Source organism: Triticum aestivum, chromosome 3B (assembly GCF_018294505.1).
Source record: "Triticum aestivum cultivar Chinese Spring chromosome 3B, IWGSC CS RefSeq v2.1, whole genome shotgun sequence".
Classification (NCBI taxonomy): domain Eukaryota; kingdom Viridiplantae; phylum Streptophyta; class Magnoliopsida; order Poales; family Poaceae; genus Triticum; species Triticum aestivum.
Window position 1 is genome coordinate 733,372,565 of NC_057801.1, and position 26,762 is coordinate 733,399,326.

General features: G+C 46.3%; 1 protein-coding gene across 1 annotated transcript; it reads left to right on the forward strand.

Annotated features, from left to right (window-relative positions):
- Window positions 1-23,511: 23,511 nt before the first annotated feature.
- LOC123067772 (mucin-7-like) lies at window positions 23,512-25,282 on the forward strand. Its single transcript, XM_044490424.1, has 3 exons — window positions 23,512-23,950; window positions 24,483-25,019; window positions 25,091-25,282. The coding sequence occupies exons 1-3, from the start codon at window positions 23,567-23,569 to the stop codon at window positions 25,280-25,282; spliced, it is 1,113 nt and encodes a 370-aa protein (XP_044346359.1). The 5' UTR covers window positions 23,512-23,566.
- The last annotated feature ends 1,480 nt before the right edge of the window (window positions 25,283-26,762 follow it).

Sequence of the window (26,762 nt, forward strand, 5' to 3'; positions counted from 1 at the left end):
TGCATCATATGGGGAAATTGCAAATGATAGGGTGGAAGTGGAGAAACCAATCACATACCTTGGCATTGACAAACTTGTCTATCCCAAAAGTTTGTAAGCATAGAGCTCTTCTATCTGAACCAAAACCCAATCAACAACACAAGAGTCTAGAGTCCGCAATGTGTGCACCGCCTAGAACTTGGGCCTCACTGCTTCATCCTTCCGCCGCTAGCCTAATGACCGTCCCTACTCCACCCCCGCCGTGAAGTCCCTGTTGCCCTGGTCTCCCACGGCGGCGACATGCGTCTAATCCGGGCAAGGGGACAAGCAATGGGGAGGCGAGGAGGAAAATAAGAGGTACAAGAGGAGCCGGGATAGGAGGTGGAGATGGATGATGGACGATGGTGGAGGAGGGACAGATGTGGTGGTTGTGATGGGAGGCTAGGGTTCAAATGGGGTTTGCATGCAGTAGTGGAGACGCCCACGATGAGCCGCACGACGCCAATAGGGAGAAAGGACGAGCCCACCGGTCATAATACTGAAAACTAACCGTGCGGTGAAAACTGGCAGAACAATCTGATTGCCATGACAAACTAGTTGACCAAAAGCAGCTCTATCGAATGGCCAACCAAGCTTCAATCTGGGTGAGCACCGGGAGGCCGAGTTGGCGAGCCTCATTATAGGTTAGAATGTTGATGACATGGTTTGTCATCTTCATCACTCTCTATATGACTCTAAGCAAACCCCTTGTGCCTGGTTTAAGCGCTTCGCCTCAGTGGTGATTGCGCTTGGTTTTTGGCAAGTGCTCATGATCCAACACTTTTGGTCAACCATTCAACTTGTGGTCGAAAACTTCTACATGTCGATCATCACTGGCGATGACTCTAAGTACATTGCCTTTGTGAAGGCTCGTCATAGTGAATTTCTTATGTATGATCTTAGTCCTCTTCCCTACTTCCTTGAGATTGAGGATTCTTCTACCTCTAATGCCTTCTTTATTTCCTGCACTTTCGATCCACCATTCAACTTGTGGTCGAACACTTCTACATGTCGATCATCACTGGCGATGAAGTACATTGCGTTTATGAAGGCTGGTCAGAGTGAATTTGTTATGTGTGATCTTCGTCCTCTTCGCTACTTCCTTGGGATTGAGGTTTCTTCTACCTCTAATGGCTTCTTTATTTCATGCACTTTCGGTCCACCATTCAACTTGTGGTCGAACACTTCTACATGTCGATCATCACTGGCGATGAAGTACATTGCCTTTGTGAAGGCTCATTAGATTGAGTTTCTTATGTATGATCTTGGTCCTCGTCGCTACTTTCTTGAGCTCTTGCTCATGTTGCTTTTACTGATGAGCGCACTATTGAGACTCCTATAAAGTCAACATCCACATTTGTGTCCACCTCCGCTCCCTGCCAGTCTGGATGGGCATCCTTTGCATTGCTGCGGGTTGCTATGGGCGTTGTCTAAATCCGACATCCCGTGTCCCCTTGTTGTGCAACACCATAACCCCATGATCGAGCACCACCAATGGCGAGCACGAGCTCAGGCAGTCGACGCGTACCTGGATTATGCACAGGACGAGCCGACAACAGACGCTACCTAAAGCCGGGACCAAGGGCACATAGTAGGAGAACCTGGGGTGCTTACTCAAGTGCGTGTCCCACAACCCGCAAACAAGAGAAGAACACCAATCCGGATCGGCAAGATATAGAGAGTTCACATGCACGTGGGATGCTAGATCAAGTCCCTCTGCTGCCACCGTCGCCAGTCTCTGCCTCTATTGCCTTGTCTACCAATTATTATTTTCAGTAGTGGCATCATCGCCTTGGGTGACTTGCGATCTCTCATCCTTAGTTTGACGTGGTCTTCTTGGATTCGTATCCTACAATGTCTCTAAACCGTCAAGGTTGTCGGCTTGGTAAACAGGTCCAATTACCTTATACTCATAGCAAGACAGTGTCTCAGCCACCTTTCGACCTTGTCCACTCTGATGTCGGTGGTCCATCTCCCTTTGCCTCCAAAGGAGGTCATCACTTGGATATATACTTTATTTCTTCTCGTAGTGAGGTCTTATCTATAAGGGTTTTGCTGCCATGCTTCATACTCAATTCTATATGCCTATTCGTGTGTTCTGTGATGACTCTGGTGGAGAGTATATCTCCCAAGTTGTTGCATGGAATCCTTGCTGAGCAGGGTACTCTTGCATTCAGTTCCCTTATCCATGTGCACATGCTCAGAATGCGGTGGCCGAGCGCAACCATCGTCACCTTCTTGAGACGACTCGTCCATTGATGGTCACTGCCTCTCTTCCCTCGGACTTTTGGGCCGAGTCTATCTCCACTTCCATCCATCCCATCAACCATCAGCAAGTGCTCTGCAGGGTGGCACTACTTTCGAGCATCTATTCGACCGTTTCCCGATTATTAAGCGCTTCAATTATTTGGTTGTGTTTGCTATGTCCTTGCCCCACGTGAACGCACTAAACTGACTGCTCAGTCCGTTGTGTGTGTCTTCTTAGGACACGACGATGAGCATAAGGGATACCGCTATTGGGATCATGTAGGTCGTCTGATGCCTATTTCTCAGGATATAACTTCTGATGAGTCTCGTCCCTACCAGCCTCGTCCATCTTCCTCGACGTTTTTAGTGGAGTCTTTCCATAATTTTCCCGACACTCCTATCACTCGTGTTGGGCCCAAATCCATTCATCATACTTCTCCTGCTTCTCCGATTATTGCAGATCCAATGCCATCGTCTCCTATGATTTCCTCACCTCGCTTATCACGAGATTCTACAACATCATCACCGGTGGCTTCCTTGTTGTCTCCATGACCTTACTTTATCCCGATGATTCCAGCACATATTCTTCCATCTTTTCCTCACTTTTATACACATCGTTCGCGTGTTGTGGATGTGTCTACTGATGTGCCATCTTATCGTAAGGTTGTTCATCCCGAATGGCTGCATGTGATGGCATCGAAGATTCATGCTCCTGTCCGCATCGGCACGTGAAATCTCATTTCCCTCCTCATGCTCGTCTCATCACTTGTAAGTGGGTCTACAAGGTTAAGACTGGTAATTCTCTTGGGCGTTACAAAGCTTGTCTAGTGGTGAGAACATGGTCATAACTATGATGGGACATTTGCTCCTATATGGCCCACATGACCACTCTTCGCACACTTCTCAATGTGGCTTCTATTCGTTGATGGTTTGTCTCTCTTGATGTCAAGAATGTCTACACGTAGCCACCACCCGGGTTCTCTTCCTGATGGCGTGGTTTGTCGTCTTCATCACTCTCTATATGGACCTAAGCAAACCCCTCGTGCCTGGTTTGAGCGCTTCCCCTCAATTGTGATTGTGGCTGGTTTTTGGTGAGTGCTCATGATCCTACACTATCGGTCCACCATTCATCTTGTGGTCGAACACTTCTACATGTTGATCATCACTGGCGATGACTCAAGTACATTGCCTTTGTGAAGCCGTCATAGTTAATTTTTTATGTATGATCTTGGTCCTCTTCGCTAATTCCTTGAGCTTGAGGTTTTTTCTACCTCTAATGACTTCTTTATTTCCTGCATTTTCGGTCCACCATTCAACTTGTGGTCAAACAATTCTACATGTCGATCATTACTGGCGATGACTCTAAGTACATTGCCTTTGTGAAGGCTTGTCATAGTGAATTTCTTATTTCTTTGTCATAGTTCTCCGTCCTCTTCACTACTTCCTTGAGATCTTCATGCTCGTGCTACTCTTACTCATGAGTGCACAATTGAGACTCCTATGAAGTCAGCATCCACCTTTGTGTCCACCTCCGCTCCGTGTCAGTCTGGATGGGCATCCTTTGCCTTGCTGCGGGTTGCTATGGGCTCTGTCTCAATCCCACATCCCGTGTTCCCTTGTTGTGCGACACCATAACCGCACACTCGAGCACCACCAATGGTGAGCAGGACCTCGGACAGTCGACGCGTACCTGGATTATGCATGGGACGAGCCGACAACAGGCGCTACCTAAAGCCGGGGCCAAGGGCACACGGTAGGAGAACCTGGGGTGCTTAATCAAGTGCGTGTCCCACAACCCGCAAACAAGAGAAGAGCACCAATCCGGATCGACAGGGTGCGGAGAATGCACATGCATGTGGGATGCAGGATCAAGTCCCTCTCCTGCCACCGTCGACAGTCTCTGCCTCTGTTGCCTTATCTACCAATTATTATTTTCAGCAGTGGCATCATCGCCTTAGGTCACTTGTGATCTCTCATCCTTAGTTTGACGTGGTCTTCCATGATTCGTATTCGACGATGTCTCTAAACCGTCAAGGTTGTCGGCTTGGTAAACAGGTTCAATTACCTTATACTCATAGAAGGACAATGTCTCAGCCACCTTTCTACCTTGTTCACTCTGATGTTGATGGTCCATCTCCCTTTGCCTCCATAGGAGGTCATCACTTGGATATATACTTTATTTCTTTTCGTACTGAGGTCTTATCTATAAGGGTTTTGTTGTCATGATTCATACTTAATTCTATACGCCTATTCATGTGTTCCATGATGACTCTGGTGGAGAGTATATCTCCCAAGCTGTTGTGTGGAATCCTTGCTGAGCAGGGTACTCTTGCATTCGGTTCTCTTATCCATGTGCACATGCATAGAATGGCGTGGCCGAGCGCAACCATCGTCACCTTCTTTAGACGGCTCGTCCGTTGATGGTCACTATCTCTCTTCCCTCGCACTTTTGGGCCGAGTTTGTCTCCACTTCCATCTATCTCATCAACCATCAGCAAGTGCTCTACAGGGTGGCACTACTTTCGAGCATCTATTCGACCGTTTCCCGATTATTAAGCGCTTCAATTGTTTCGTTGTGTATGCTATGTCCTTGCCCCACGTGAACGCACTAAACTGACTGCTCCGTCCGTTGTGTGTGTCTTCATAGGATACAACGATGAGCATAAGGGATACTGCTATTGGGATCATGTAGGTCGTCTGATGCCTATTTCTCAGGATATAACTTCTGATGAGTCTCGTCCCTACCAGCCTCGTCCATCTTCCTCGACGTTTTCAGTGGAGTCTTTCCATAATTTTCCCGACACTCCTCTCACTCGTGTTGGGCCCAAATCCATTCATCGTACTTCTCCTGCTTCTTTGATTATTGCAGATCCAATGCCATCATCTCCTATGATATCCTCACCTCGCTTATCACGAGATTCTACAACAACATCACCGGTGGCTTCCTTGTTGTCTCCATGACCTTACTTTATCTCGATGATTCCAGCACATATTCTTCCATATTTTCCCCACTTTTATACACATCGATCGCGTGTTGTGGATGTTTCTACTGATGTGCCATCTTATCGTAAGGTTGTTCATCCCGAATGGCTGCATGTGATGGCATCGAAGATTGATGCTCTTGTCCGCATCGGCACGTGAAATCTCATTTCCTCCTCATGCTCGTCTCATCACTTGTAAGTGGGTCTACAGGGTTAAGGCTGGTGATTCTCTTGGGCGTTACAAAGTTGTCTAGTGGTGAGAACATGGTCATGACTACGATGAGACATTTACACCTATATGGCCCACATGACCACTCTTCGCACAATTCTCAATGTGGCTTCTATTCGTCGATGGTTTGTCTCTCTTGATGTCAAGAATGTCTACACGTAGCCACCACCCGGGTTCTCTTCCTGATGGCGTGGTTTGTCGTCTTCATCACTCACTATATGGACCTAAGGAAACCCCTCGTGCCTGGTTTGAGCGCTTCCCCTCAATTGTGATTGCGGCTGGTTTTTGGCGAGTGCTCATGATCCTGCACTTTCGGTCCACCATTCAACTTGTGGTCGAACACTTCTACATGCTGATCATCACTGGCGACGACTCAAGTACATTGCCTTTGTGAAGGCTAGTCATAGTTAATTTCTTATGTATGATCTTGGTCCTCTTCGCTACTTCCTTGAGCTTGAGGTTTCTTCTACCTCTAATGACTTCTTTATTTCCTGCATTTTCGGTCCACCATTCAACTTGTGGTCGAACACTTCTACATGTCGATCATTACTCGCGATGACTCTAAGTACATTGCCTTTGTGAAGGCTTGTCATAGTGAATTTCTTATTTCTTCGTCATAGTTCTCCGTCCTGTTCGCTACTTCCTTGAGATCTTCATGCTCGTGCTACTCTTACTAATGAGTGCACAATTGAGACTCCTATGAAGTCAACATCCACCTTTGTGTCCACCTCTGCTCTGTGTCAGTCTGCATGGGCATCTTTGCCTTGCTGCGGATTGCTATGGGCTCTGTCTCAATCCCACATCTCGTGTTCCCTTGTTGTGCGACACCATAACCGCACGCTCGAGCACCACCAATGGTGAGCATGAGCACGGACAGTCGACGCGTACCTGGATTATGCACGGGACGAGCCGATGACAGGCGCTACCTAAAGCCGAGGCCAAGGGCACACAGTAGGAGAACCTAGGGTGCTTAATCAAGTGTGTGTCCCATGAACCGCAAACAAGAGAAGAGCACCAATCCGGATCGACAGGGTGCGGAGAGTGCACAGCATGTGGGATGCTAGATCAAGTCCCTCTGCTACCACCAACGACAGTCTCTGCCTCTGCTGCCTTGTCTACGAATTATTATTTTTAGCACTGGCATCATCGCCTTGGGTCACTTGTGATCTCTCATCCTTAGTTTGACGTGGTCTTCCATGATTCGTATCCGACGATGTCTCTAAACCGTCAAGGTTGTCGGCTTGGTAAACAGGTTCAATTACCTTATACTCACAGAAGGATAGTGTCCCAGCCACCTTTCTACCTTGTTTACTCTAATGTCGGTGGTCCATCTCCCTTTGCCTCCATAGGAGGTCATCACTTGGATATATACTTTATTTCTTTTCGTAGTGAGGTCTTATCTATAGGGGTTTTGTTGTCATGGTTCATACTTAATTATATACGCCTATTCATGTGTTCCATGATGACTCTGGTGGAGAGTATATCTCCCAAGCTGTTGTGTGGAATCCTTGCTGAGCAGGGTACTATTGCATTCGGTTCTCTTATCCAGGTGCACATGCATAGAATGGCGTGGCCGAGCGCAACCATCGTCACCTTCTTGAGATGGCCTGTCCATTGATGGTCACTGCCTCTCTTCCCTCGCACTTTTGGGCTGAGTCTGTCTCCACTTCCATCTATCTCATCAACCATCAGCAAGTGCTCTGCAGGGTGGCACTACTTTCGAGCATCTATTCGACCGTTTCTCGATTATTAAGCGCTTCAATTGTTTCTTGTGTTTGCTATGTCCTTGCCCCACATGAACACACTAAACTGACTGCTCAATCCGTTGCGTGTGTCTTCTTAGGATACAACGATGAGCATGAGGGATACCGCTATTGGGATCATGTAGGTCGTCTGATGCCTATTTCTCAGGATATAACTTCTGATGAGTCTCGTCCCTACCAGCCTCGTCCATCTTCCTCGACGTTTTCAGTGGAGTCTTTCCATAATTTTCCCAACACTCCTATCACTCGTGTTGGGCCCGAATCCATTCATCGTACTTCTCCTGCTTCTCCGATTATTGTAGATCCAATGCCATCATCTCCTATGATTTCCTCACCTCGCTTATCACGAGATTCTACAACATCATCACCGGTGGCTTCCTTGTTGTCTCCATGACCTTACTTTATCCCGATGATTCCAGCACATATTCTTCCATCTTTTCCTCACTTTTATGCACATCGTTCGCGTGTAGCGGATGTGTCTACTGATGGGCCATCTTATCGTAAGGTTTTTCATCCCGAATGGCTGCATGTGATGGCATCGAAGATTGATACTCTTGTCTGCATCGGCACGTGAAATCTCATTTCCCTCCTCATGTTCGTCTTATCACTTGTAAGTGGGTCTACAAGGTTAAGACTGGTGATTCTCTTGGGCGTTACAAAGCTTTTCTAGTGGTGAGAACATGGTCATGACTACGATGGGACATTTGCTCCTATATGGCCCACATGACCACTCTTCGCACACTTCTCAACGTGCCTTCTATTCGTCGATTGTTTGTCTGTCTTGCTGTCAAGAATGTCTACACGTAGCCACCACCAGGGTTCTCTTCCTGATGGCGTGGTTTGTCGTCTTCATCACTCTCTATATGGACCTAAGAAAACCCCTCGTGCCTGGTTTGAGCGCTTCCCCTCAATTGTGATTGTGGCTGGTTTTTGGCGAGTGCTCATGATCCTGCACTTTCGGTCCACCATTCAACTTGTGGTCGAACACTTCTACATGTTGATCATCACTGGCGATGACTCAAGTACATTGCCTTTGTGAAGGCTAGTCATAGTTAATTTCTTATGTATGATCTTGGTCCTCTTCGCTACTTCCTTGAGCTTGAGGTTTCTTCTACCTCTAATGACTTCTTTATTACCTGCATTTTCGGTCCACCATTCAACTTGTGGTCGAACACTTCTACATGTCGATCATTACTGGCGATGACTCTAAGTACATTGCCTTTGTGAAGGCTTGTCATAGTGAATTTCTTATTTCTTCGTCATAGTTCTCCGTCCCCTTCGCTACTTCCTTGAGATCTTCATGCTCGTGCTACTCTTACTAATGAGTGCAGAATTGAGACTCCTATGAAGTCAACATCCACCTTTGTGTCCACCTCCGCTCCGTGTCAGTCTGGATGGGCATCCTTGGCCTTGATGCGGGTTGCTATGGGCTCTGTCTCAATCCCACATCCCGTGTTCCCTTGTTGTGCGACACCATAACTGCACGCTCGAGCACCACCAATGGTGAGCAGGAGCTCAGAAAGTCGACGCGTACCTGGATTATGCACGGGACGAGCCGACGACAGGCGCTACCTAAAGCCGGGGCCAAGGGCACACAGTAGGAGAACCTGGGGTGCTTAATCAAGTCCGTGTCCCACAACCCGCAAACAAGAGAAGAGCACCAATCCGGATTGACAGGGTATGGAGAGTACACAGGCATGTGGGATGCTGGATCAAGTCCCTCTGCTGCCACCGTCGACGGGCTATGCCTCTGTTGCCTTGTCTACCAATTATTATTTTCAGTAGTGGCATCATCGCCTTGGGTCACTTGTGATCTCTCATCCTTAGTTTGACATGGTCTTCCATGATTCGTATTCGATGATGTCTCTAAACCGTCAAGGTTGTTGGCTTGGTAAACAGGTTCAATTACCTTATACTCATAGAAGGACAGTGTCTCAGCCACCTTTCTACCTTGTTCACTCTGATGTCGATGGTCCATCTCCCTTTGCCTCCATAGGAGGTCATCACTTGGATATATACTTTATTTCTTTTCATAGTGAGGTCTTATCTATAAGGGTTTTGTTGTCATGATTCATACTTAATTCTATACGCCTATTCATGTGTTCCATGATGACTCTGGTGGAGAGTATATCTCCCAAGCTGTTGTGTGGAATCCTTGCTGAGCAGGGTACTCTTGCATTCGGTTCTCTTATCCATGTGCACATGCATAGAATGGCGTGGCCGAGCGCAACCATCGTCACCTTCTTTAGACGGCTTGTCCGTTGATGGTCACTGTCTCTCTTCCCTCGCACTTTTGGGCCGAGTTTGTCTCCACTTCCATCTATCTCATCAACCATCAGCAAGTGCTCTGCAGGGTGGCACTACTTTCGAACATCTATTCGACCGTTTCCCGATTATTAAGCGCTTCAATTGTTTCGTTGTGTTTGCTATGTCCTTGCCCCACGTGAACGCACTAAACTGACTGCTCTGTCCATTGTGTGTGTCTTCTTAGGATACAACGATGAGCATAAGGGATACCGCTATTGCGATCATGTAGGTCGTCTGATGCCTATTTCTCAGGATATAACTTCTGATGAGTCTCGTCCCTACCAGCCTCGTCCATCTTCCTCGATGTTTTCAGTGGAGTCTTTCCATAATTTTCCCGACACTCCTATCACTCGTGTTGGGCCCAAATCCATTCATCGTACTTCTCCTACTTCTTTGATTATTGCAGATCCAATGCCATCATCTCCTATGATATCCTCACCTCGCTTATCACGAGATTCTGCAACAACATCGCCGGTGGCTTCCTTGTTGTCTCCATGACCTTACTTTATCCCGATGATTCCAGCACATATTCTTCCATCTTTTCCTCACTTTTATACACATCGATCGCGTGTTGTGGATGTGTCTACTGATGTGCCATCTTATCGTAAGGTTGTTCATCCCGAATGGCTGCATGTGATGGCATCGAAGATTGATGCTCTTGTCCGCATCGGCACGTGAAATCTCATTTCCTCCTCATGCTCGTCTCATCACTTGTAAGTGGGTCTACAAGGTTAAGGCTGGTGATTCTCTTGGGCGTTACGAAGCTTGTCTACTGGTGAGAACATGGTCATGACTACGATGGGACATTTGCTCCTATATGGCCCACATGACCACTCTTCGCACACTTCTCAATGTGCCTTCTACTCGTTGATGGTTTGTCTCTCATGATGTCAAGAATGTCTACACATAGCCACCACCCGGGTTCTCTTACTGATGGCGTGGTTTGTCGTCTTCATCACTCTCTATATGGACCTAAGCAAACCCCTCGTGCCTGGTTCGAGCGCTTCCCCTCAATTGTGATTGCGGCTGGTTTTTGGCGAGTGCTCATGATCCCGCACTTTCGGTCGACCATTCAACTTGTGGTCGAACACTTCTACATGTTGATCATCACTGGCGACGACTCAAGTACATTGCCTTTGTGAAGGCTATTCATAGTTAATTTCTTATGTATGATCTTGGTCCTCTTCGCTACTTCCTTGAGCTTGAGGTTTCTTCTACCTCTAATGACTTCTTTATTACCTGCATTTTCGGTCCAACATTCAACTTGCGGTCGAACACTTCTACATGTCGATCATTACTCGCGATGACTCTGAGTACATTGCCTTTGTGAACGCTTGTCATAGTGAATTTCTTATTTCTTCGTCATAGTTCTCTGTCCCCTTCGCTACTTCCTTGAGATCTTCATGCTCGTGCTACTCTTACTAATGAGTGCACAATTGAGACTCCTATGAAGTCAACATACACCTTTGTGTCCACCTCCGCTTCGTGTCAGTCTGGATGGACATCCTTTGCCTTGCTGCGGGTTGCTATGGGCTCTGTCTCAATCCCACATCCCGTGTTCCCTTGTTGTGCGACACCATAACCGCACGCTGGAGCACCACCAATGGTGAGCAGGAGCTCGGACAGTCGACGCGTACCTGGATTATGCACGGGACGAGCCGACGACAGGCGCTACCTAAAGCCGGGGCCAAGGGCACACAGTAGGAGAACCTAGGGTGCTTAATCAAGTCCGTGTCCCACAACCTGCAAACAAGAGAAGAGCACCAATCCGGATTGACAGGGTATGGAGAGTGCACAGGCATGTGGGATGCTGGATCAAGTCCCTCTGCTGCCACCGTCGACGGTCTCTGCCTCTGTTGCTTTCTCTACCAATTATTATTATTAGCAGTGGCATCATCGCCTTGGGTCACTTGTGATCTCTCATCCCTAGTTTGACGTGGTCTTCGATGATTCTTATTCGACGATGTCTCTAAACCGTCAAGATTGTCGGCTTGGTAAACAGGTTCAATTACCTTATACTCATAGAAGGACAGTGTCCCAGCCACCTTTCTACATTGTTCACTCTGATGTCGGTGGTACATCTCCCTTTGCCTCCATAGGAGGTCATCACTTGGATATATACTTTATTTCTTTTCGTAGTGAGGTCTTATCTATAGGGGTTTTGTTGTCATGGTTCATACTTAATTCTATACGCCTATTCATGTGTTCCATGATGACTCTAGTCAAGAGTATATCTCCTAAGCTGTTGTGTGGAATCCTTGCTGAGCAGGGTACTCTTGCATTCGGTTCTCTTATCCAGGTGCACATGCATAGAATGGCGTGGCCGAGCGCAACCATCGTCACCTTCTTGAGACGGCTCGTCCGTTGATGGTCACTGCCTCTCTTCCCTCGCACTTTTGGGCCGAGTCTGTCTCCACTTCCATCTATCTCATCAACCATCAACAAGTGCTCTGCAGGGTGGCACTACTTTCAAGCATCTATTCGACCATTTCTCGATTATTAAGCGCTTCAATTGTTTCTTTGTGTTTGCTATGTCCTTGCCCCACGTGAACACACTAAACTGACTGCTCAGTCCGTTGCGTGTGTCTTCTTAGGATACAATTATGAGCATAAGGGATACCGCTATTGGGATCATGTAGGTCGTCTGATGCCTATTTCTCAGGATATAACTTCTGATGAGTCTCGTCCCTACCAGCCTCGTCCATCTTCCTCGACGTTTTCAGTGGAGTCTTTCCATAATTTTCCCAACACTCCTATCACTCGTGTTGGGCCCGAATCCATTCATCGTACTTCTCCTGCTTCTCCGATTATTGTAGATCCAATGCCATCATCTCCTATGATTTCCTCACCTCGCTTATCACGAGATTCTACAACATCATCACCGGTGGCTTCCTTGTTGTCTCCATGACCTTACTTTATCCCGATGATTCCAGCACATATTCTTCCATCTTTTCCTCACTTTTATACACATCGTTCGCGTGTAGCGGATGTGTCTACTGATGGGCCATCTTATCGTAAGGTTGTTCATCCCGAATGGCTGCATGTGATGGCATCGAAGATTGATGCTCTTGTCCGCATCGGCATGTGAAATCTCATTTTCCTCCTCATGCTCGTCTCATCACTTGTAAGTGGGTCTACAAGGCTAAGACTGGTGATTCTCTTGAGCGGTACAAATCTTGTCTACTGGTGAGAACATGGTCATGGCTACGATGAGACATTTGCTCCTATATGGCCCACATGACCACTCTTCGCACACTTCTCAATGTGGCTTCTATTCGTCGATGGTTTGTCTCTCTTGATGTCAAGAATGCCTACATGTAGCCACCACCTGGGTTCTCTTCCTGATGGCGTGGTTTGCCGTCTACATCACTCTCTATATGGACCTAAGCAAACCCCTCGTGCCTGGTTTGAGCGCTTCCCCTCAATTGTGATTGCGGCTAGTTTTTGGCGAGTGCTCATGATCCTGTACTTTCGGTCCACCACTCAACTTGTGGTCGAACACTTCTACATGTTGATCATCACTGGCGACGACTCAAGTACATTGCCTTTGTGAAGGCTCGTCATAGTTAATTTCTTATGTATGATCTTGGTCCTCTTCACTACTTCCTTGAGCTTGAGGTTTGTTCTACCTCTAATGGCTTCTTTATTTCCTGCACTTTCGGTCCACCATTCAACTTGTGGTCGAACACTTCTACATGTCAATCATTACTGGCGATGACTCTAATTACTTTGCCTTTGTGAAGGCTTGTCATAGTGAATTTCTTATTTCTTCGTCATAGTTCTTTGTCCTCTTTGCTACTTCCTTGAGATCTTCTGCTCTTACTAATGAGTGCACAATTGAGACTCCTATGAAGTCAACATCCACCTTTGTGTCCACCTCCACTCCATGTTAGTCTGGATGCGCATCCATTGCCTTGCTGCGGGTTGCTGTGGGCTCTATCTCAATCCCACATCCCGTGTTCCCTTGTTGTGCGACACCATAACCGCACGCTCGAGCACCACCAATGGTGAGCACGAGCTCGGACAGTCGACGCGTACCTAGATTATGCACGGGACGAGCTGACAACAGGCGCTACCTAAAGCCAGGGCCAAGGGCACACAGTAGGAGAACTTGGGGTGCTTACTCCAGTGCGTGTCCCACAACCCGCAAACAAGAGAAGAACACCAATCCAGATTGACAAGGTACGGAGAGTTCACATGCACGTGGGATGCTAGATCAAGTCCTCTGCTGCCACCGTCGCCAGTCTCTGCCTCTGTTGCCTCGTCTATCATTTATTATTTTTAGAAGTGGCAGCATCGCCTTGGGTCACTTGTGATCTCTCATCCTTAGTTTGACGTGGTCTTCTTGGATTCGTATCCGACAATGTCTCTAAACCGTCAAGGTTATCGGCTTGGTAAACAGGTCCAAATACCTTATACTACCTTATACTCATAGCAAGACAATGTCTCAGCTACCTTTCGACCTTGTTCACTCTGATGTCGATGGTCCATCTCCCTTTGCCTCCAAAGGAGTTCATCACTCGGATATATACTTTATTTCTTCTCGTAGTGAGGTCTTATCTATAAGGGTTTTGCTGTCATGGTTCATACTCAATTTTATATGCCTATTCGTGTGTTCTGTGATGACTCTGGTGGAGAGTATATCTTCCAAGTTGTTGCGTGGAATCCTTGCTGAGGAGGGTACTCTTGCATTCAGTTCTCTTATCCATGTGCACATGCTCAGAATGGCGTGGCCGAGCGCAACCATCGTCACCTTCTTGAGACGGCTTGTTCGTTGATGGTCATTGCGTCTCTTCCCTTGCACTTTTGGGTCGAGTCTATCTCCACTTCCATCTATCTCATCAACCTTCAGCAAGTATTTTGTAGGGTGGCACTACTTTCAAGCATCTATTCGATTGTTTCCCGATTATTCGGCGCTTCAATTGTTTGGTTGTGTTTGCTATGTCCTTGCCCCACGTGAACGCACCAAACTGACTGCTCAGTCCATTGTGTGTGTCTTCTTAGGATACAACGATGAGCATAAGGGATATCGCTATTGGGATCATGTTCTTCTTAGGATGCAACGATGAGCATAAGGGATATCGCTATTGGGATCATGTAGGTCGTCTGATGCCTATGTCTCAGGATATTACTTCTAATGAGTCTCGACCCTACCAGCCTCGTCCATCTTCCTCGACGTTTTCAGTGGAGTCTTTCCATAATTTTCCGACACTCCAATCACTCCTGTTGGGCCCAAATCCATTTGTCGTACTACTGCTGCTTCACCGATTATTGCAAATCCAATGCCATCATCTCCTATGATTTCCTCACCTCACTTATCACAGTATTATACAGCATCATCACCGGTGGCTTCCTTGTTGTCTTCATAAGCTTAGTTTATCCCGATGATTCCAACACGTATTCTTCCATCTTTTCGTAACTTTTATACACATCGTCAGCATGTTGTGGATGTGTCTACTGATGTGCCATCTTATCGTAAGGTTGTTCATCCCAAATGGCTGCATGTGATGGCATCAAAGATTGATGATCTTGCCCGCATCAGCATGTGGAATCTCATTTCCCTCCTCATGCTCGTCTCATCACTTGTAAGTGGGTCTACAAGGTTAAGACTGGTGATTTTCTTGAGTGTTACAAAGCTTGTCTAGTGGTGAGAACATGGTCATGACTATGATGAGACATTTGCTCCTATATGGCCGACATGACCACTCTTCACACACTTCTCAATGTGGCTTCTATTCATCGATGATTTGTCTCTCTTGATGTCAAGAATGCCTACACTACACGTAGCCACCACCTGGGTTCTCTTCCTGATGGCGTGGTTTGTCGTCTTCATCACTCTCTATATGGCCCTAAGCAAAACCCCTTGTGCCTGGTTTGAGCGCTTCCCCTCAATTGTGATTGCGGCTGGTTTTTGGCGAGTACTCATGATCCTGCACTTTCGGTCCACCATTCAACTTGTGGTCGAACACTTCTACACGTCGATCATCACTGGCGACGACTCAAGTACATTCCCTTTGTGAAGGCTCGTCATAGTTAGTTTCTAATGTATGATCTTGGTCCTCTTCGCTACTTCCTTGAGCTTGAGATTTCTTCTACCTCTAATGGCTTGTTTACTTCCTGCACTTTTGGTCCACCATTCAACTTGTGGTCGAACACTTCTACATGTCTATCATTACTGGCGATGACTCTAAGTACATTGCCATTGTGAAGGCTCGTCATAGTGAATTTCTTATTTCTTCGTCCTCTTCGCTACCTCCTTGAGATCTTCTTACTCGTGTTGCTCTTACTTGAGACTCCTATGAAGTCAACATCCACCTTTGTGTCCACCTCTGCTCCGTGTCAGTCTGGATGGGCATTCTTTGCCTTGCTACGGGTTGCTATGGGCTCTGCCTCAATCCCACATCCCGTGTTCCCTTGTTGTGCGACACCATAACTGCATGCTCAAGCACCACCAATGGTGAGAAGGAGCTCGGACAGTCGACACGTACCTGGATTATGCATCGGACGAGCCGACGACAGGCGCTACCTAAAGCCGGAGCCAAGGGCACACAATAGGAGAACCTGGGGTGCTTAATCAAGTGCGTGTCCCACAACCTGCAAACAAGAGAAGAACACCAATCCGGATCGGCAGAGTATGGAGAATGCACAGGCACGTGGGATGTTGGATCAAGTCCCTCTGCTGCCACCGTCGCCAGCCTCTGCCTTTGTTGCCTTGTCTACCAATTAGTTCCAGCAGTGACATCATTGCCTTTGGTCACTTCTGATCTCTCATCCTTAATTTGACATCGTCTTCTGGAATTTGTATCTGACGATGTCTCTAAACCGTCAAGGTTGTCGGCTTGGTAAACAGGTCCAATTACCTTACTCATATGCAGACAGTGTCTTAGCCACCTTTTGACCTTGTTCACTCTGATGTCGGTGGTCCATCTCCCTTTGCCTCCAAAGGAGGTCATCACTAGTGACCTCTCTCAACACACCTCTTCTCTTAGTGAGGTATTATCTATAAGCGTTTTGCTGCCATGGTTCATACTCCGTTGTATACGCCTATTCATGTGTTCTGTGATGTCTCTGGTGGAGAGTATATCTCCCAAGTTGTTGGGTGGAATCCTTGCTGAGCAGGGTACTCTTGCATTCAGTTCTCTTATCTAGGTGACATGCTCAGAATGGCGTGGCTAAGCACAAGAATCGTCACCTTCTTGACAAGAGTCGTCTGTTGATGGTCACTGCCTCTCTTCCCTCGTACTTTTGGGCCGAGGTTGTCTCCACTTCCATCTATCTCATCAACCTTCAGCAATCACCGCTCTGCAGGGTGGTGCTACTTTCGAGCATCTATTCGATCCTTTCCTGACTAGTCGGTGCTTCAATTGTTGGGTTGTGTTTGCTATGTCCTCCTTGCCCCACGTGAAGACACCAAACTGACTGCTCAATCTGTTGCGTGTCTTTTTAGGATACAACGATGAGCATAAGGGATATCACTATTGGGATCATTTTGGTCTTCGGATGCCTATTTCTCGGGATATAACTTTTGATGAGTCTCGTCCCTACCAGCCTCGTCCATCTTCCTCGACGTTTTCAGTGGAGTCTTTCCACAATTTTCCCGATAGTCCTATCACTCATGTTGAGCCCTTAAAAATTTGCCGTACTTCTCCTGCTTCTCCGATTATTACAGATCCAACACCACCATCTCCTATGATTTCCTCACGTCACTTATCACAGGATTCTACAACATCATCATCGGTGGCTTCCTTGTCTCCATCACCTTAGTTTATCCCGATGATTGCAGCTCGTATTCTTCCATCTTTTCCTCATTTTTATACACATCGTCCGCATGTTGTGGATGCGTCTACTGATGTGCCATCTTCCCCGTCTCGGCCTACTTATGGCTTGCTTCCTCGTCTGCTTCCACCTGTCGACCGCCTTGGTCTTCCAAGCGCTGGCGCTATTGTTCTTGAGCCGACTTCTTATCGTGATGTTGTTCATACCGAGTGGCACATTGCGATGGTAGAGGAGATTGCTGCTCTTGAGCGCATCGTCAAGTGGGATATTGTTTCTATTCCTCGTGTTCGTCCCATCACTTGGTGGGTCTACAATGTTATGACTCGCTCTGATGGTTCTCTTGACCGTTACAAAGCTCGTCTTGTGGCTTGTGGCTTTCAGCAGGAGCATGGTCCTGAATCCTGATTACGAGTCCTGATTACGAGTCCTAATTACTATGAGGCTTTTTGCTCGTGCAAACCATTTGACCACTGCTCGCACACTTCTTGTGGCCTCTGTTGACCATGGGTCTGTCTCAGCATGATGTTAAGAATGCCTTTCTTAATGATGAAGTACATGAGGAGGATTACATGCAACCACCACCTGGGTATTCTACTCCTGACGACATGCTTCGTCATCTTCATCGCTCTCTCTATGGCTTTAAGCAAGCCCCTCAAGCCTAGTTTGAGTGTTTTGCCTCTAGGGTGGTTGCCGCTAGTTTTCAGCGAGCGCTACTGATCCTACGTTGTTTGTCCACCTTTCTGCTCTTGGAAGGAGTCTTCTTCTATATGTTGATGATATGATCATCACCGGCAAAGACCCTGTATATTGCCTTTGTGACGGCACGTCTTAGTAAGGAGTTTCGTATGTCTGACCTTGGCCCTCTTTGCTACTTTTTTGGGTTTCAGGTCTCTTCTTGCTCAAAATTAATAATGCAAGATCTTCTTGCTCTTGTTGCTCTTACTGATGAGCGCACTATTGAGACTCCCATGGAGCTCAATGTTCACCTCGGTGCTACTGATGGTGACCCTTTGTCTGATCTAACGCGTTATCGTCATCTTGTTGGGAGTCTTGTCTATCTGGTTGCCACTCGCCCAGAAGAAGAAACAAACTGCAGTGCCCCCGTTCTAGTGCACCTCCTACAACATCATCGCTCCACTGTCCTACTCTACCCTCCATATATGCTATGCGGCATTGCCGTCGTTGCCAGGATTGTGGCAAACTCGCTAGAGTTGATGCCTCTCACACGATGTTGCGAGAGCCTTCAGCTTCTCAAGTGGCATGAACAACCTAAGGGGGGCATGCCGCCAAGGCTGCATTCCCTCTCTCGGATCGTGAAGTGTTTGGGAGTGAGACTAGGAGAAATACGGAAAAGGAGCTGATGACTAGTGTATTAGGGGAATGAGGCCTAAATAGAAGTGCTAAGATGAGTTATAGGCCCGCTGCCAAAATGGTCGGTGTATTCTTCTCCAAAGTGGGCCACACCTTTGATGCAAAACAAGACTGAGTGGGATAGTCATATATCAAACCAAATGATAATCTTGTCTTTTTGGCAAACTCTAACCCCTGCTTGCAAATAATAATTTGACCCAAACACTAAAAATAGCTTTAACCTAGACACCTGGGTATACTTTATTTCTTCTCGTAGTGAGGTCTTATCTATAAGCGTTTTGCTGTCATGGTTCATACTCAGTTCTCTACGCCTATTCGTGTGTTCTATGATGACTACACTGGAGAGTATATCTCCCAAGTTGTTGTGTATCCTTGATGAGCAGGATACTCTTGCATTCGGTTCTCTTATCCAGGTGCACATGCTCAGAAAGGCGTGGCTGAGCGTAAGCATCGTCACCTTCTTGAGACGGCTCGTCCGTTGATGGTCACTACCCCTCTTCCCTTGCACTTTTGGGCCGAGGCTGTCTGCACTTCCATCTATCTCATCAACCTTCAGCAATCCACTGCTCTGAAGGGTGGCGCTACTTTAGAGCATCGATCGTTTCCTGATTATTCAGTGCTTCAATTATTTGGTTGTGTTTTGCTATGTCCTTCTTGCCCCACGTGAATGCACTAAACTGACTGCTCAGTCCCTTGCATGTGTCTTCTTAGGATACAACGATGAGCATAAGGGATATCTCTATTGGGATCATGTTGGTCTTCGGATACCTATTTCTTGGGGATGACTTTTGATGAGTCTCGTCCCTACTACCCGCGTCCATCTTCCTCGACCATTTCAGTGGAGTATATCTCTTTCCACAATTTTTCCGACACTCCTACCAGTCCTATTGAGCCCTTATGCATTTGATGTACTGCCCCTGCTTCCCTAATTATTATAGAACCAACGCCATCATATCCTGTGATTTCCTCACCTCGCTTATCACATGATTCTACACCTTGTGGCTTCCTTGCCTCCATCACCTGAGTTTATTCCGATCATTCCTGCTCCTATTCTTTTATCTTTTCCTAACTTATGTCTTATATACACGTCACCTACATGTTGTGGATGCGTCTACTGATGTGCCATCTTCGCCGTCTCAGCCTACTTATGGCTTGCGTCCTCATCCTCTTTGGTCTGTTGACCACCGTGGTCTTCCAAGTGTTGGTGTTGTTGTTCTTGAGCCGACTTCTTATAGTGATGGCATATTGCGATGGCAGAGGAGACTGCTGCTCTTGAGCGCATCAGTGCGTGGGGTATTGTTTTTGCTCCTCCTCGTGTTCGTCCCATCACTTGGTGGGTCTACAAGGTTAAGACTCACTCTGATGGTTCTCTTGAGCCTTACAAAGCTCGTCTTGTGGCGCGTGGCTTTCAGAAAGAGCATGGTTCGGATTACGATGAGACTTTTTCTCTTGTAAACCGTCTGACCATTGTCGCGTGCTTCTTATTGTGGCCTCTGTTCGCCACTGGCCTATGTCTCGGCTTGAAGTTAAGAATGCCTCCACTGGTCTGTGTCTTGGCTTGTTATTAAGAAAGCCTTTATTAATGGTGAGCTGCATGAGGAGGTTTACATGTAGCAACCACCTGGATATTCTGCTCCTGACGACATGCTTTGTCAGCTCCATCCCTCTCCCTATAGCTTTAAGCAAGCCCTCGCGCCTAGTTTGAGCATTTTGCCTCTATGGTGGTTGTCGCTGGTTTTCAACAAGTGCTCATGATCCTACGTTGTTTGTCCACCTTTCTGCTCTTGGTAGGACTCTTCTTCTATATGTTGATGGCATGATCATCACCGAGCGAAGACCGTGAGTATATTACCTTTGTGAAGGCACGTCTTAGTTAGCAATTTCTTATGTCTTATCTTGGCCCTCCTCGCTAAATTCTTGGGATTGAGGTCCCTTCTTGCTCAAAAATAATCCATGATCTTCTTACTTGTGCTACTCTTACCGATGAGCACACTCTTGAGACTCCCATGGAGCTTAATGCTCACCTTCCTGCTACTGATGTTGACCCGTTGTCTGATCCAATGCTTTATACATTTTGTTGGAAGTCTTGTCTATATGCCTGTCACTCGCCCGGAAGAAGAAACAGATTGCAGTGCCCCCGTTCGAGTGCACCTCCTCCTGCGGCGTCGTCGCTCCACTCCTACTCTACCCTCCACTATATGCTCAGTGCATTGTCGTCGTTGTTAGGATGGTGGCAAACTCGCTAGGGCCGATGCCTTCGCACGATGTTGCTAGAGCCTTCATCCTCTCAAGTGGCATGAATGACCGAAGGGGACAATGCCACCATGGTTGTTGGCATTCCGTCTGTCGAATCGTGAAGTGTTTGGGAGTGAGACTAAGAGAAATACGGGAAAGGAGACGATGACTAGCGTATTCGGGGAATGGGTAATTACATGAAGTGCTTAAAATGCATGACATGGACATGGACCATGTCACTCTATTAACAAACCAAGCAAGAAAATAAGGAATGGATTTGTAATAGGAGTAAATGGCCTGAGGTTAAGCCTTTAAAGCTTCTAGGAGACTGTAAACAGTATTTGTGTTAATGTTGCATACCTCCTCAACATGAAGAGGTTTGGATCATGAACTGCATCTATTTTCTCAGTTGGCTGGTACACCTGAAAAATAAGGCAATGACTGATAATGCATACAAAGGTCAACTGGATTATTGTGAAGTATGTGCATCATCTTAATGGAAACTGGATTCATAAAGAGAGATGGAACTTTGAAGAAGTTTAATGAAATCACGAACCATGATAAGATAATTTGTTCTTTCCTTGCAGATAGCCAAAACCACATATTTTACAGATGGATATCCATGGTTACAATTTATATTTAATTCATTTTTATTACATGGACTGCAAAAGAAGTGGGGTTTGTAGCACCATCATGGGGTAGTACCACCCAGGCAAGGACTAGCGCACTGCCTTCCTAATTCCTGCCAACATACTGCCATCAGCAGTCCCATTGCATTCGTTTATAAGGGTGTACCATATTTCAGCCATTGCAACCTACTAAACTAAAGACATGCATCATGGTACAAGTTGACTTCTGTGATAATACAATCTACTGTTTCTGAACCAAGATTTCAATAGTAAAAATCTACTCTAGAGGAACTACAACTTCCATGGCACAACAGAGATAACGAGTACCTTCCATATCTTGTTATTGTTGACCTGAAATAGCTAAGTCCAGCATCACTTTGAGATAGCTCAATCTAAGAAAAGGAAAAATTGAAAAATTCAAGATCAAGTTGGCAGAACATAAAAAACCCTTTCAGAAAAATAAAAATAAAAACTAACAGTATTTACAGTGAATTCACCTTTGATTTTAAAGTGTCAATCAAATCAGAAAACATACTGCTTTTTGGCAATCATATAACATGAAACAACACCTGATAAACAAAGGTTATTGCAGGACATGTTTAGACAGATAAAAGCGGCTGCAAGCACAAAATTTGGTGCAAACAACCTCATTGTGTGTAGCTTGGTGAAAAGCAACTCAATTTTATCAGACCTTGCAGTTCTGGCAAAGGAATGTCAGTGTCTCATAATATAAAATGTCAGACATCTGCAAGTAAAAAGGAAGCTCAAGATGATCAATACTCCCATGCAATGTAGTAGTAAATAAATAGGAAAACATTAAAAAAGGTGCCTGACCTGGTTGCTGTAAATGCGGGATGTGCTTTGTAAGGCGGAGTTTTGAAGGATCATCCATACCAAGATGCTGTGCAACTTTCTCAACAACATATATGTGGAATGTTTTGATCTACAAGTATGAAAGTAAAATCAGTTATCAGTACTTTTTTATGTGAGAAGTCAATGTGTTAAATGAAGGTTCAGAGATTCCTGACACATACAGTTCTAGAGATATCAAGCAATCCGAAATGCAAAACCTATAGATAGCAGCAATCATTTTTTTCTCAGTAAAAAAAACCATTAGACAACAACTGTAATGAGCTTTTGAAAATAAGTAAAATAAAACTGCCTCATGTATATATGATAATCACTATTGAAGGAACATCAAACACCAGACTAGCACACAACTACAAATGGCACACAAATTAAGAGATCACCCAGAATTAAGAATCACCTATCAGCACACAACTACAAGTGGCACACAAATTAAGAGATCACACAGAATTAAGAATCACCTATCTCCCCTGAATCAATTTAAAACTTAATGTTCCTCTCGTCGGCTCTACTACCAATACGAATCATAGTAAATAGCATGATTAATAACATTAATAAGGGGAGAAGTTTGAAAGACTAGCTTGGTAAAACAAAATGCCATCCATTTTGTGACAAGAAACTTATTCTACAGTATCACCCTGCAAAGAAAAGCACCGTCTGTTTTGCAATGTGGGGAGCATGTCAGTCTCAATTGGAGCTGGATTTCCAGCATACAACTTCCTTGCCCCGCCTGAAGCTGCTACACTACACTTGAAGAAGCGCCACCGGTTGACCAAGAAGCAGGATTAAGTTGGATCGGGCGGTCCAGATTGCATACCTAATTGAATCAGATGCGTTCAGGCGGCGCCGGCGGCTTTGGGGCTTGTCGCTGAGCTGGCTCCAGTGATCCTTGCTCCTCGGGAAGGCGTCCAAGTCAGGCTGCAAGTGGACACGGGCCGTCCACGGCGCCCACATAAAAACCCACTTAATTTGTGCTCGTGGACGCCCGCGTAACCCGCGACTTAGAATGTGGGCTAAGTGGGCTCACCCACGTTTTCCACATATGACCCACTTAATTCCCCTCTTCCTGTCTTCTTCGTTCCCCTCTTCGTACGATGCTAGGATAGGGCACGCCGCCGCCGCCGCCGCCGCCTCCGCTTCCCCATGGCCGGCTTAGCTCTGCCATCCACCTTCCCGATGGCCGATCTAGCGTCGCCGTCTACCTACCCCATAGAAGCCGCAACACCCACATCCATCATCTCCATGGACGCCGCAGTGCCGCCGTCCACCTCCATCCTAGCCGCACCAGCACCGCCGTCCACCTTTCCCATAACTGCACCAGCGCCGCGGTCCACCTCCCCCACGGCTGTAGCAGCGCCGCCTTCCAACTCCCCCACTGCCGGACCAGAGCAACCATTCACCTCCTCCATGTCCGCCCCAGCGGCGCCGCCATCAGCCACCACCATGGCTGTCACCAGCGATGCTCGCAAGAAGCGACCTCCCTGCAAGAAGAAGAAGATTGTTGCTGTCCAAGAAGAACCTGCCAAGGTAGCTTATCCCCTTGGAGCCCTCGCTTCTTTAATCTCCAGCAAGAAATTGAGCAAGCCTGCTAATAGCACTAGTACATGGCAACTCGTCGAGAATACAAGTGATTTTCTAGTATAGATTTGATCCATACCTGAACCTGCCAAGTGATTTAATCTATGCCGGGGGACTCGTCGAGAATACAAGAGATTTAATCTTGGCACTTGTGGGTACATGGCACTAGCTGGCCTTTGCTTCAGACTGAAGCCTTCAGTGTTAAATTTTCTAGTATAGATTTGATCCATCCATCAGTGATTTAGTTGAGGGTACAAGACTACAAGTTCAGGTTAGAGAAGCCTGCCGCATATCAAATTAAGGCATAGAGCTTTGATTCTGATGTATGTTTTATTCTACAAATCCAAGTACTAGATCACGTGATGTTGCCAAGAAACTAGTGTCAGTATTATTTTGTGTAATCTGTAATGTTTTCTCTGATATAAATATGATGTTTGTTCTACTTTTATTTGACATATCCAGTCATTTAACCTTCTGTCAGATTGCGCCATCCATCATCTCCGTGAACGCCGCAGCTCCGCCTCCCACCTCCAACGTCGCCGCACCAACGCCGTCGTCCACTTCCCCCACAACTGCACTAGCGCCGCCGTCCAACTCCTCCACGGCCAGACCAGCTCAGCTATCCAACTCCACCACGGCCGGACTGGCGCATCCCTCCAACTCCCCTACAGTCGGACCAGTGCAGCTGCCCATATCCTCCATGCCAGCCCCAATGCCGCCGTCAACCTCCACCATGGCCCTCACCGGCGAGGCTCGCAAGAAGCGACCTGGGCATGAACTCCCAAGGTCTGGCTCCAAGAAGAAGAAGAAGAAGATAGCTATTGTCCATGAAGCCCCTGCTGAGAATGCTGTTGAAGTCGTCCTTGCTTCTGAATCTGACAAGACCAAGTGCCGCAGTGGCTCTATCAAGAGGAAGCTGAAGAAGCAACAACCTAAGAAGGAAGACTCTAATGTGGATGCTCCTAATGGGACCACTGTTGAGAAAGAGCAGGAGGCTCCCATTGAACAAGAGAAAATTGTACTTTCCTACACTTTGCCTCACATTTAGCTATTTTTCAAGCTTTTTACCGATGTGTTAATTTGGAGCAGGAGATGACCCTTGAAGAATATGAGAAGATGCAAGAAAAGAAGAAGTCTCTAGAGGCCTCTAAACCTGAGGAGAGGAGGGTTGCTGCTGTAGATTTTGAGGGTTTCCAGCTCTTGGAGAAAAATCTGATTGAGGATGATGCTAAATTGAAGGCGGAAAATGTTCGCAAGGCATGTTTTACTTTACTTATTTGACATATCCAATCATTTAACCTGCTGTCAGATTGTGCACTTTAGTACATCTGAATCTTGGCATATACTAGTATCCTCTACAAGTTAGAAATCCTCTTCATCTTTCAGACTAGTCTGCAAGTTATCCAACTCTTCTTTCTTCTGCTCATGTTCTTCCCTAACTTATTATTGTTTACATTGTCGGCTTATATGATAAAGACTAGTCTGCTTATATGATAATTCTTAACTGAATTCTGACCCATGATTGTTTACAATGTTCTAGAGAGCTAGTCCACGAGTTTATTCTCCAAAGATTGTGGCGAGCTCCCCAGGGGTCAATATGTTAGCAAGATCAGCTGCATTGAAGAGGGTGTCCTCGGCGGTGAGGCAAGCTTCCACAAAAAGGGCAAAGTTAGCAGATCAACTAGAGACACCTGCTTCACAGCGGACGCCGCTACAGAACACCCCTTCGCTTCAAAATCTATCTCCTGCAGCGATAAGACCTAGTTCCCATGGTAAGATTTGCTTCCGTATATTCCTACGGTCGACTTTGTAGAGTAATACGTGATGCCTCTAAATATTCAACCTCTATGTTTAAGGTGTTCTTTTCCCATGCATGCAGGGTCAAAGCATAGACGCCGCAAGCTGGTATCTCACATTTGGGAGGAGGCTGTGCCAATCTATGATGGTCGAATGCTTGTGGAAGGCCAGTGTAATCATTGCCAACAAATTTGTCCGGCCACACGAGACAGTGGGACCAGCCACTTACGTCGGCACTTGAGGGTATGCCCAATGAAAACTGCAATGAATGAAATGATTGACAAGTTGGGTCATGCTGAGGTGGTAGATCCTAATTGAAAATTTGATGCTAAAGTCTCACGGTTTGAATTAGTCAAGTTGATTGTTGTGAATGAATTGCCGTTCTCTCTCGTGGAGTACAAACCATTTCGGGACTTTGCTGCTTCCTTAAATCCGTGGTTCAAAGTGCCCTGCAGAACAACCGTCAAAGATGATTGCATTGGAAATTTTAAGAGAAACAGACTAAAAAATGCAACAATATTTTGAGAAGTCTACTAGTAGAGTATCTTTGACAGCAGATATGTGGACGTCAAACCAAAAGTTGGGTTATCTTTGCATCACCTGCCACTTGATTGATTCAGATTGGAAAATTCAAAAATTTGTCATAAGATTCTTCATGATGCAGACACCTCACAATGCTATGAACATGTATGGTGTGATACTAAAGACTATTCAAGAGTTTAATTTAGAGGATGAGCTCTTTGGTTTCACGTTAGACAACGCACCGGTGAATACCGCGATGATAAACCACTTAAGAGAGAATTTGGTTAAAAAAGGTTGTCTTCTCTTGAAAGGAAAATTATTTCATTGTCGATGTGCTCCTCACGTCTTCAACTTGATGGTTCAAGATGCTCTTCGAGAATCTGTCTAATTCGTAAAGAGTTCACAATCAAGAGGCCAACAATTTCAAGAGATAATCAATCAA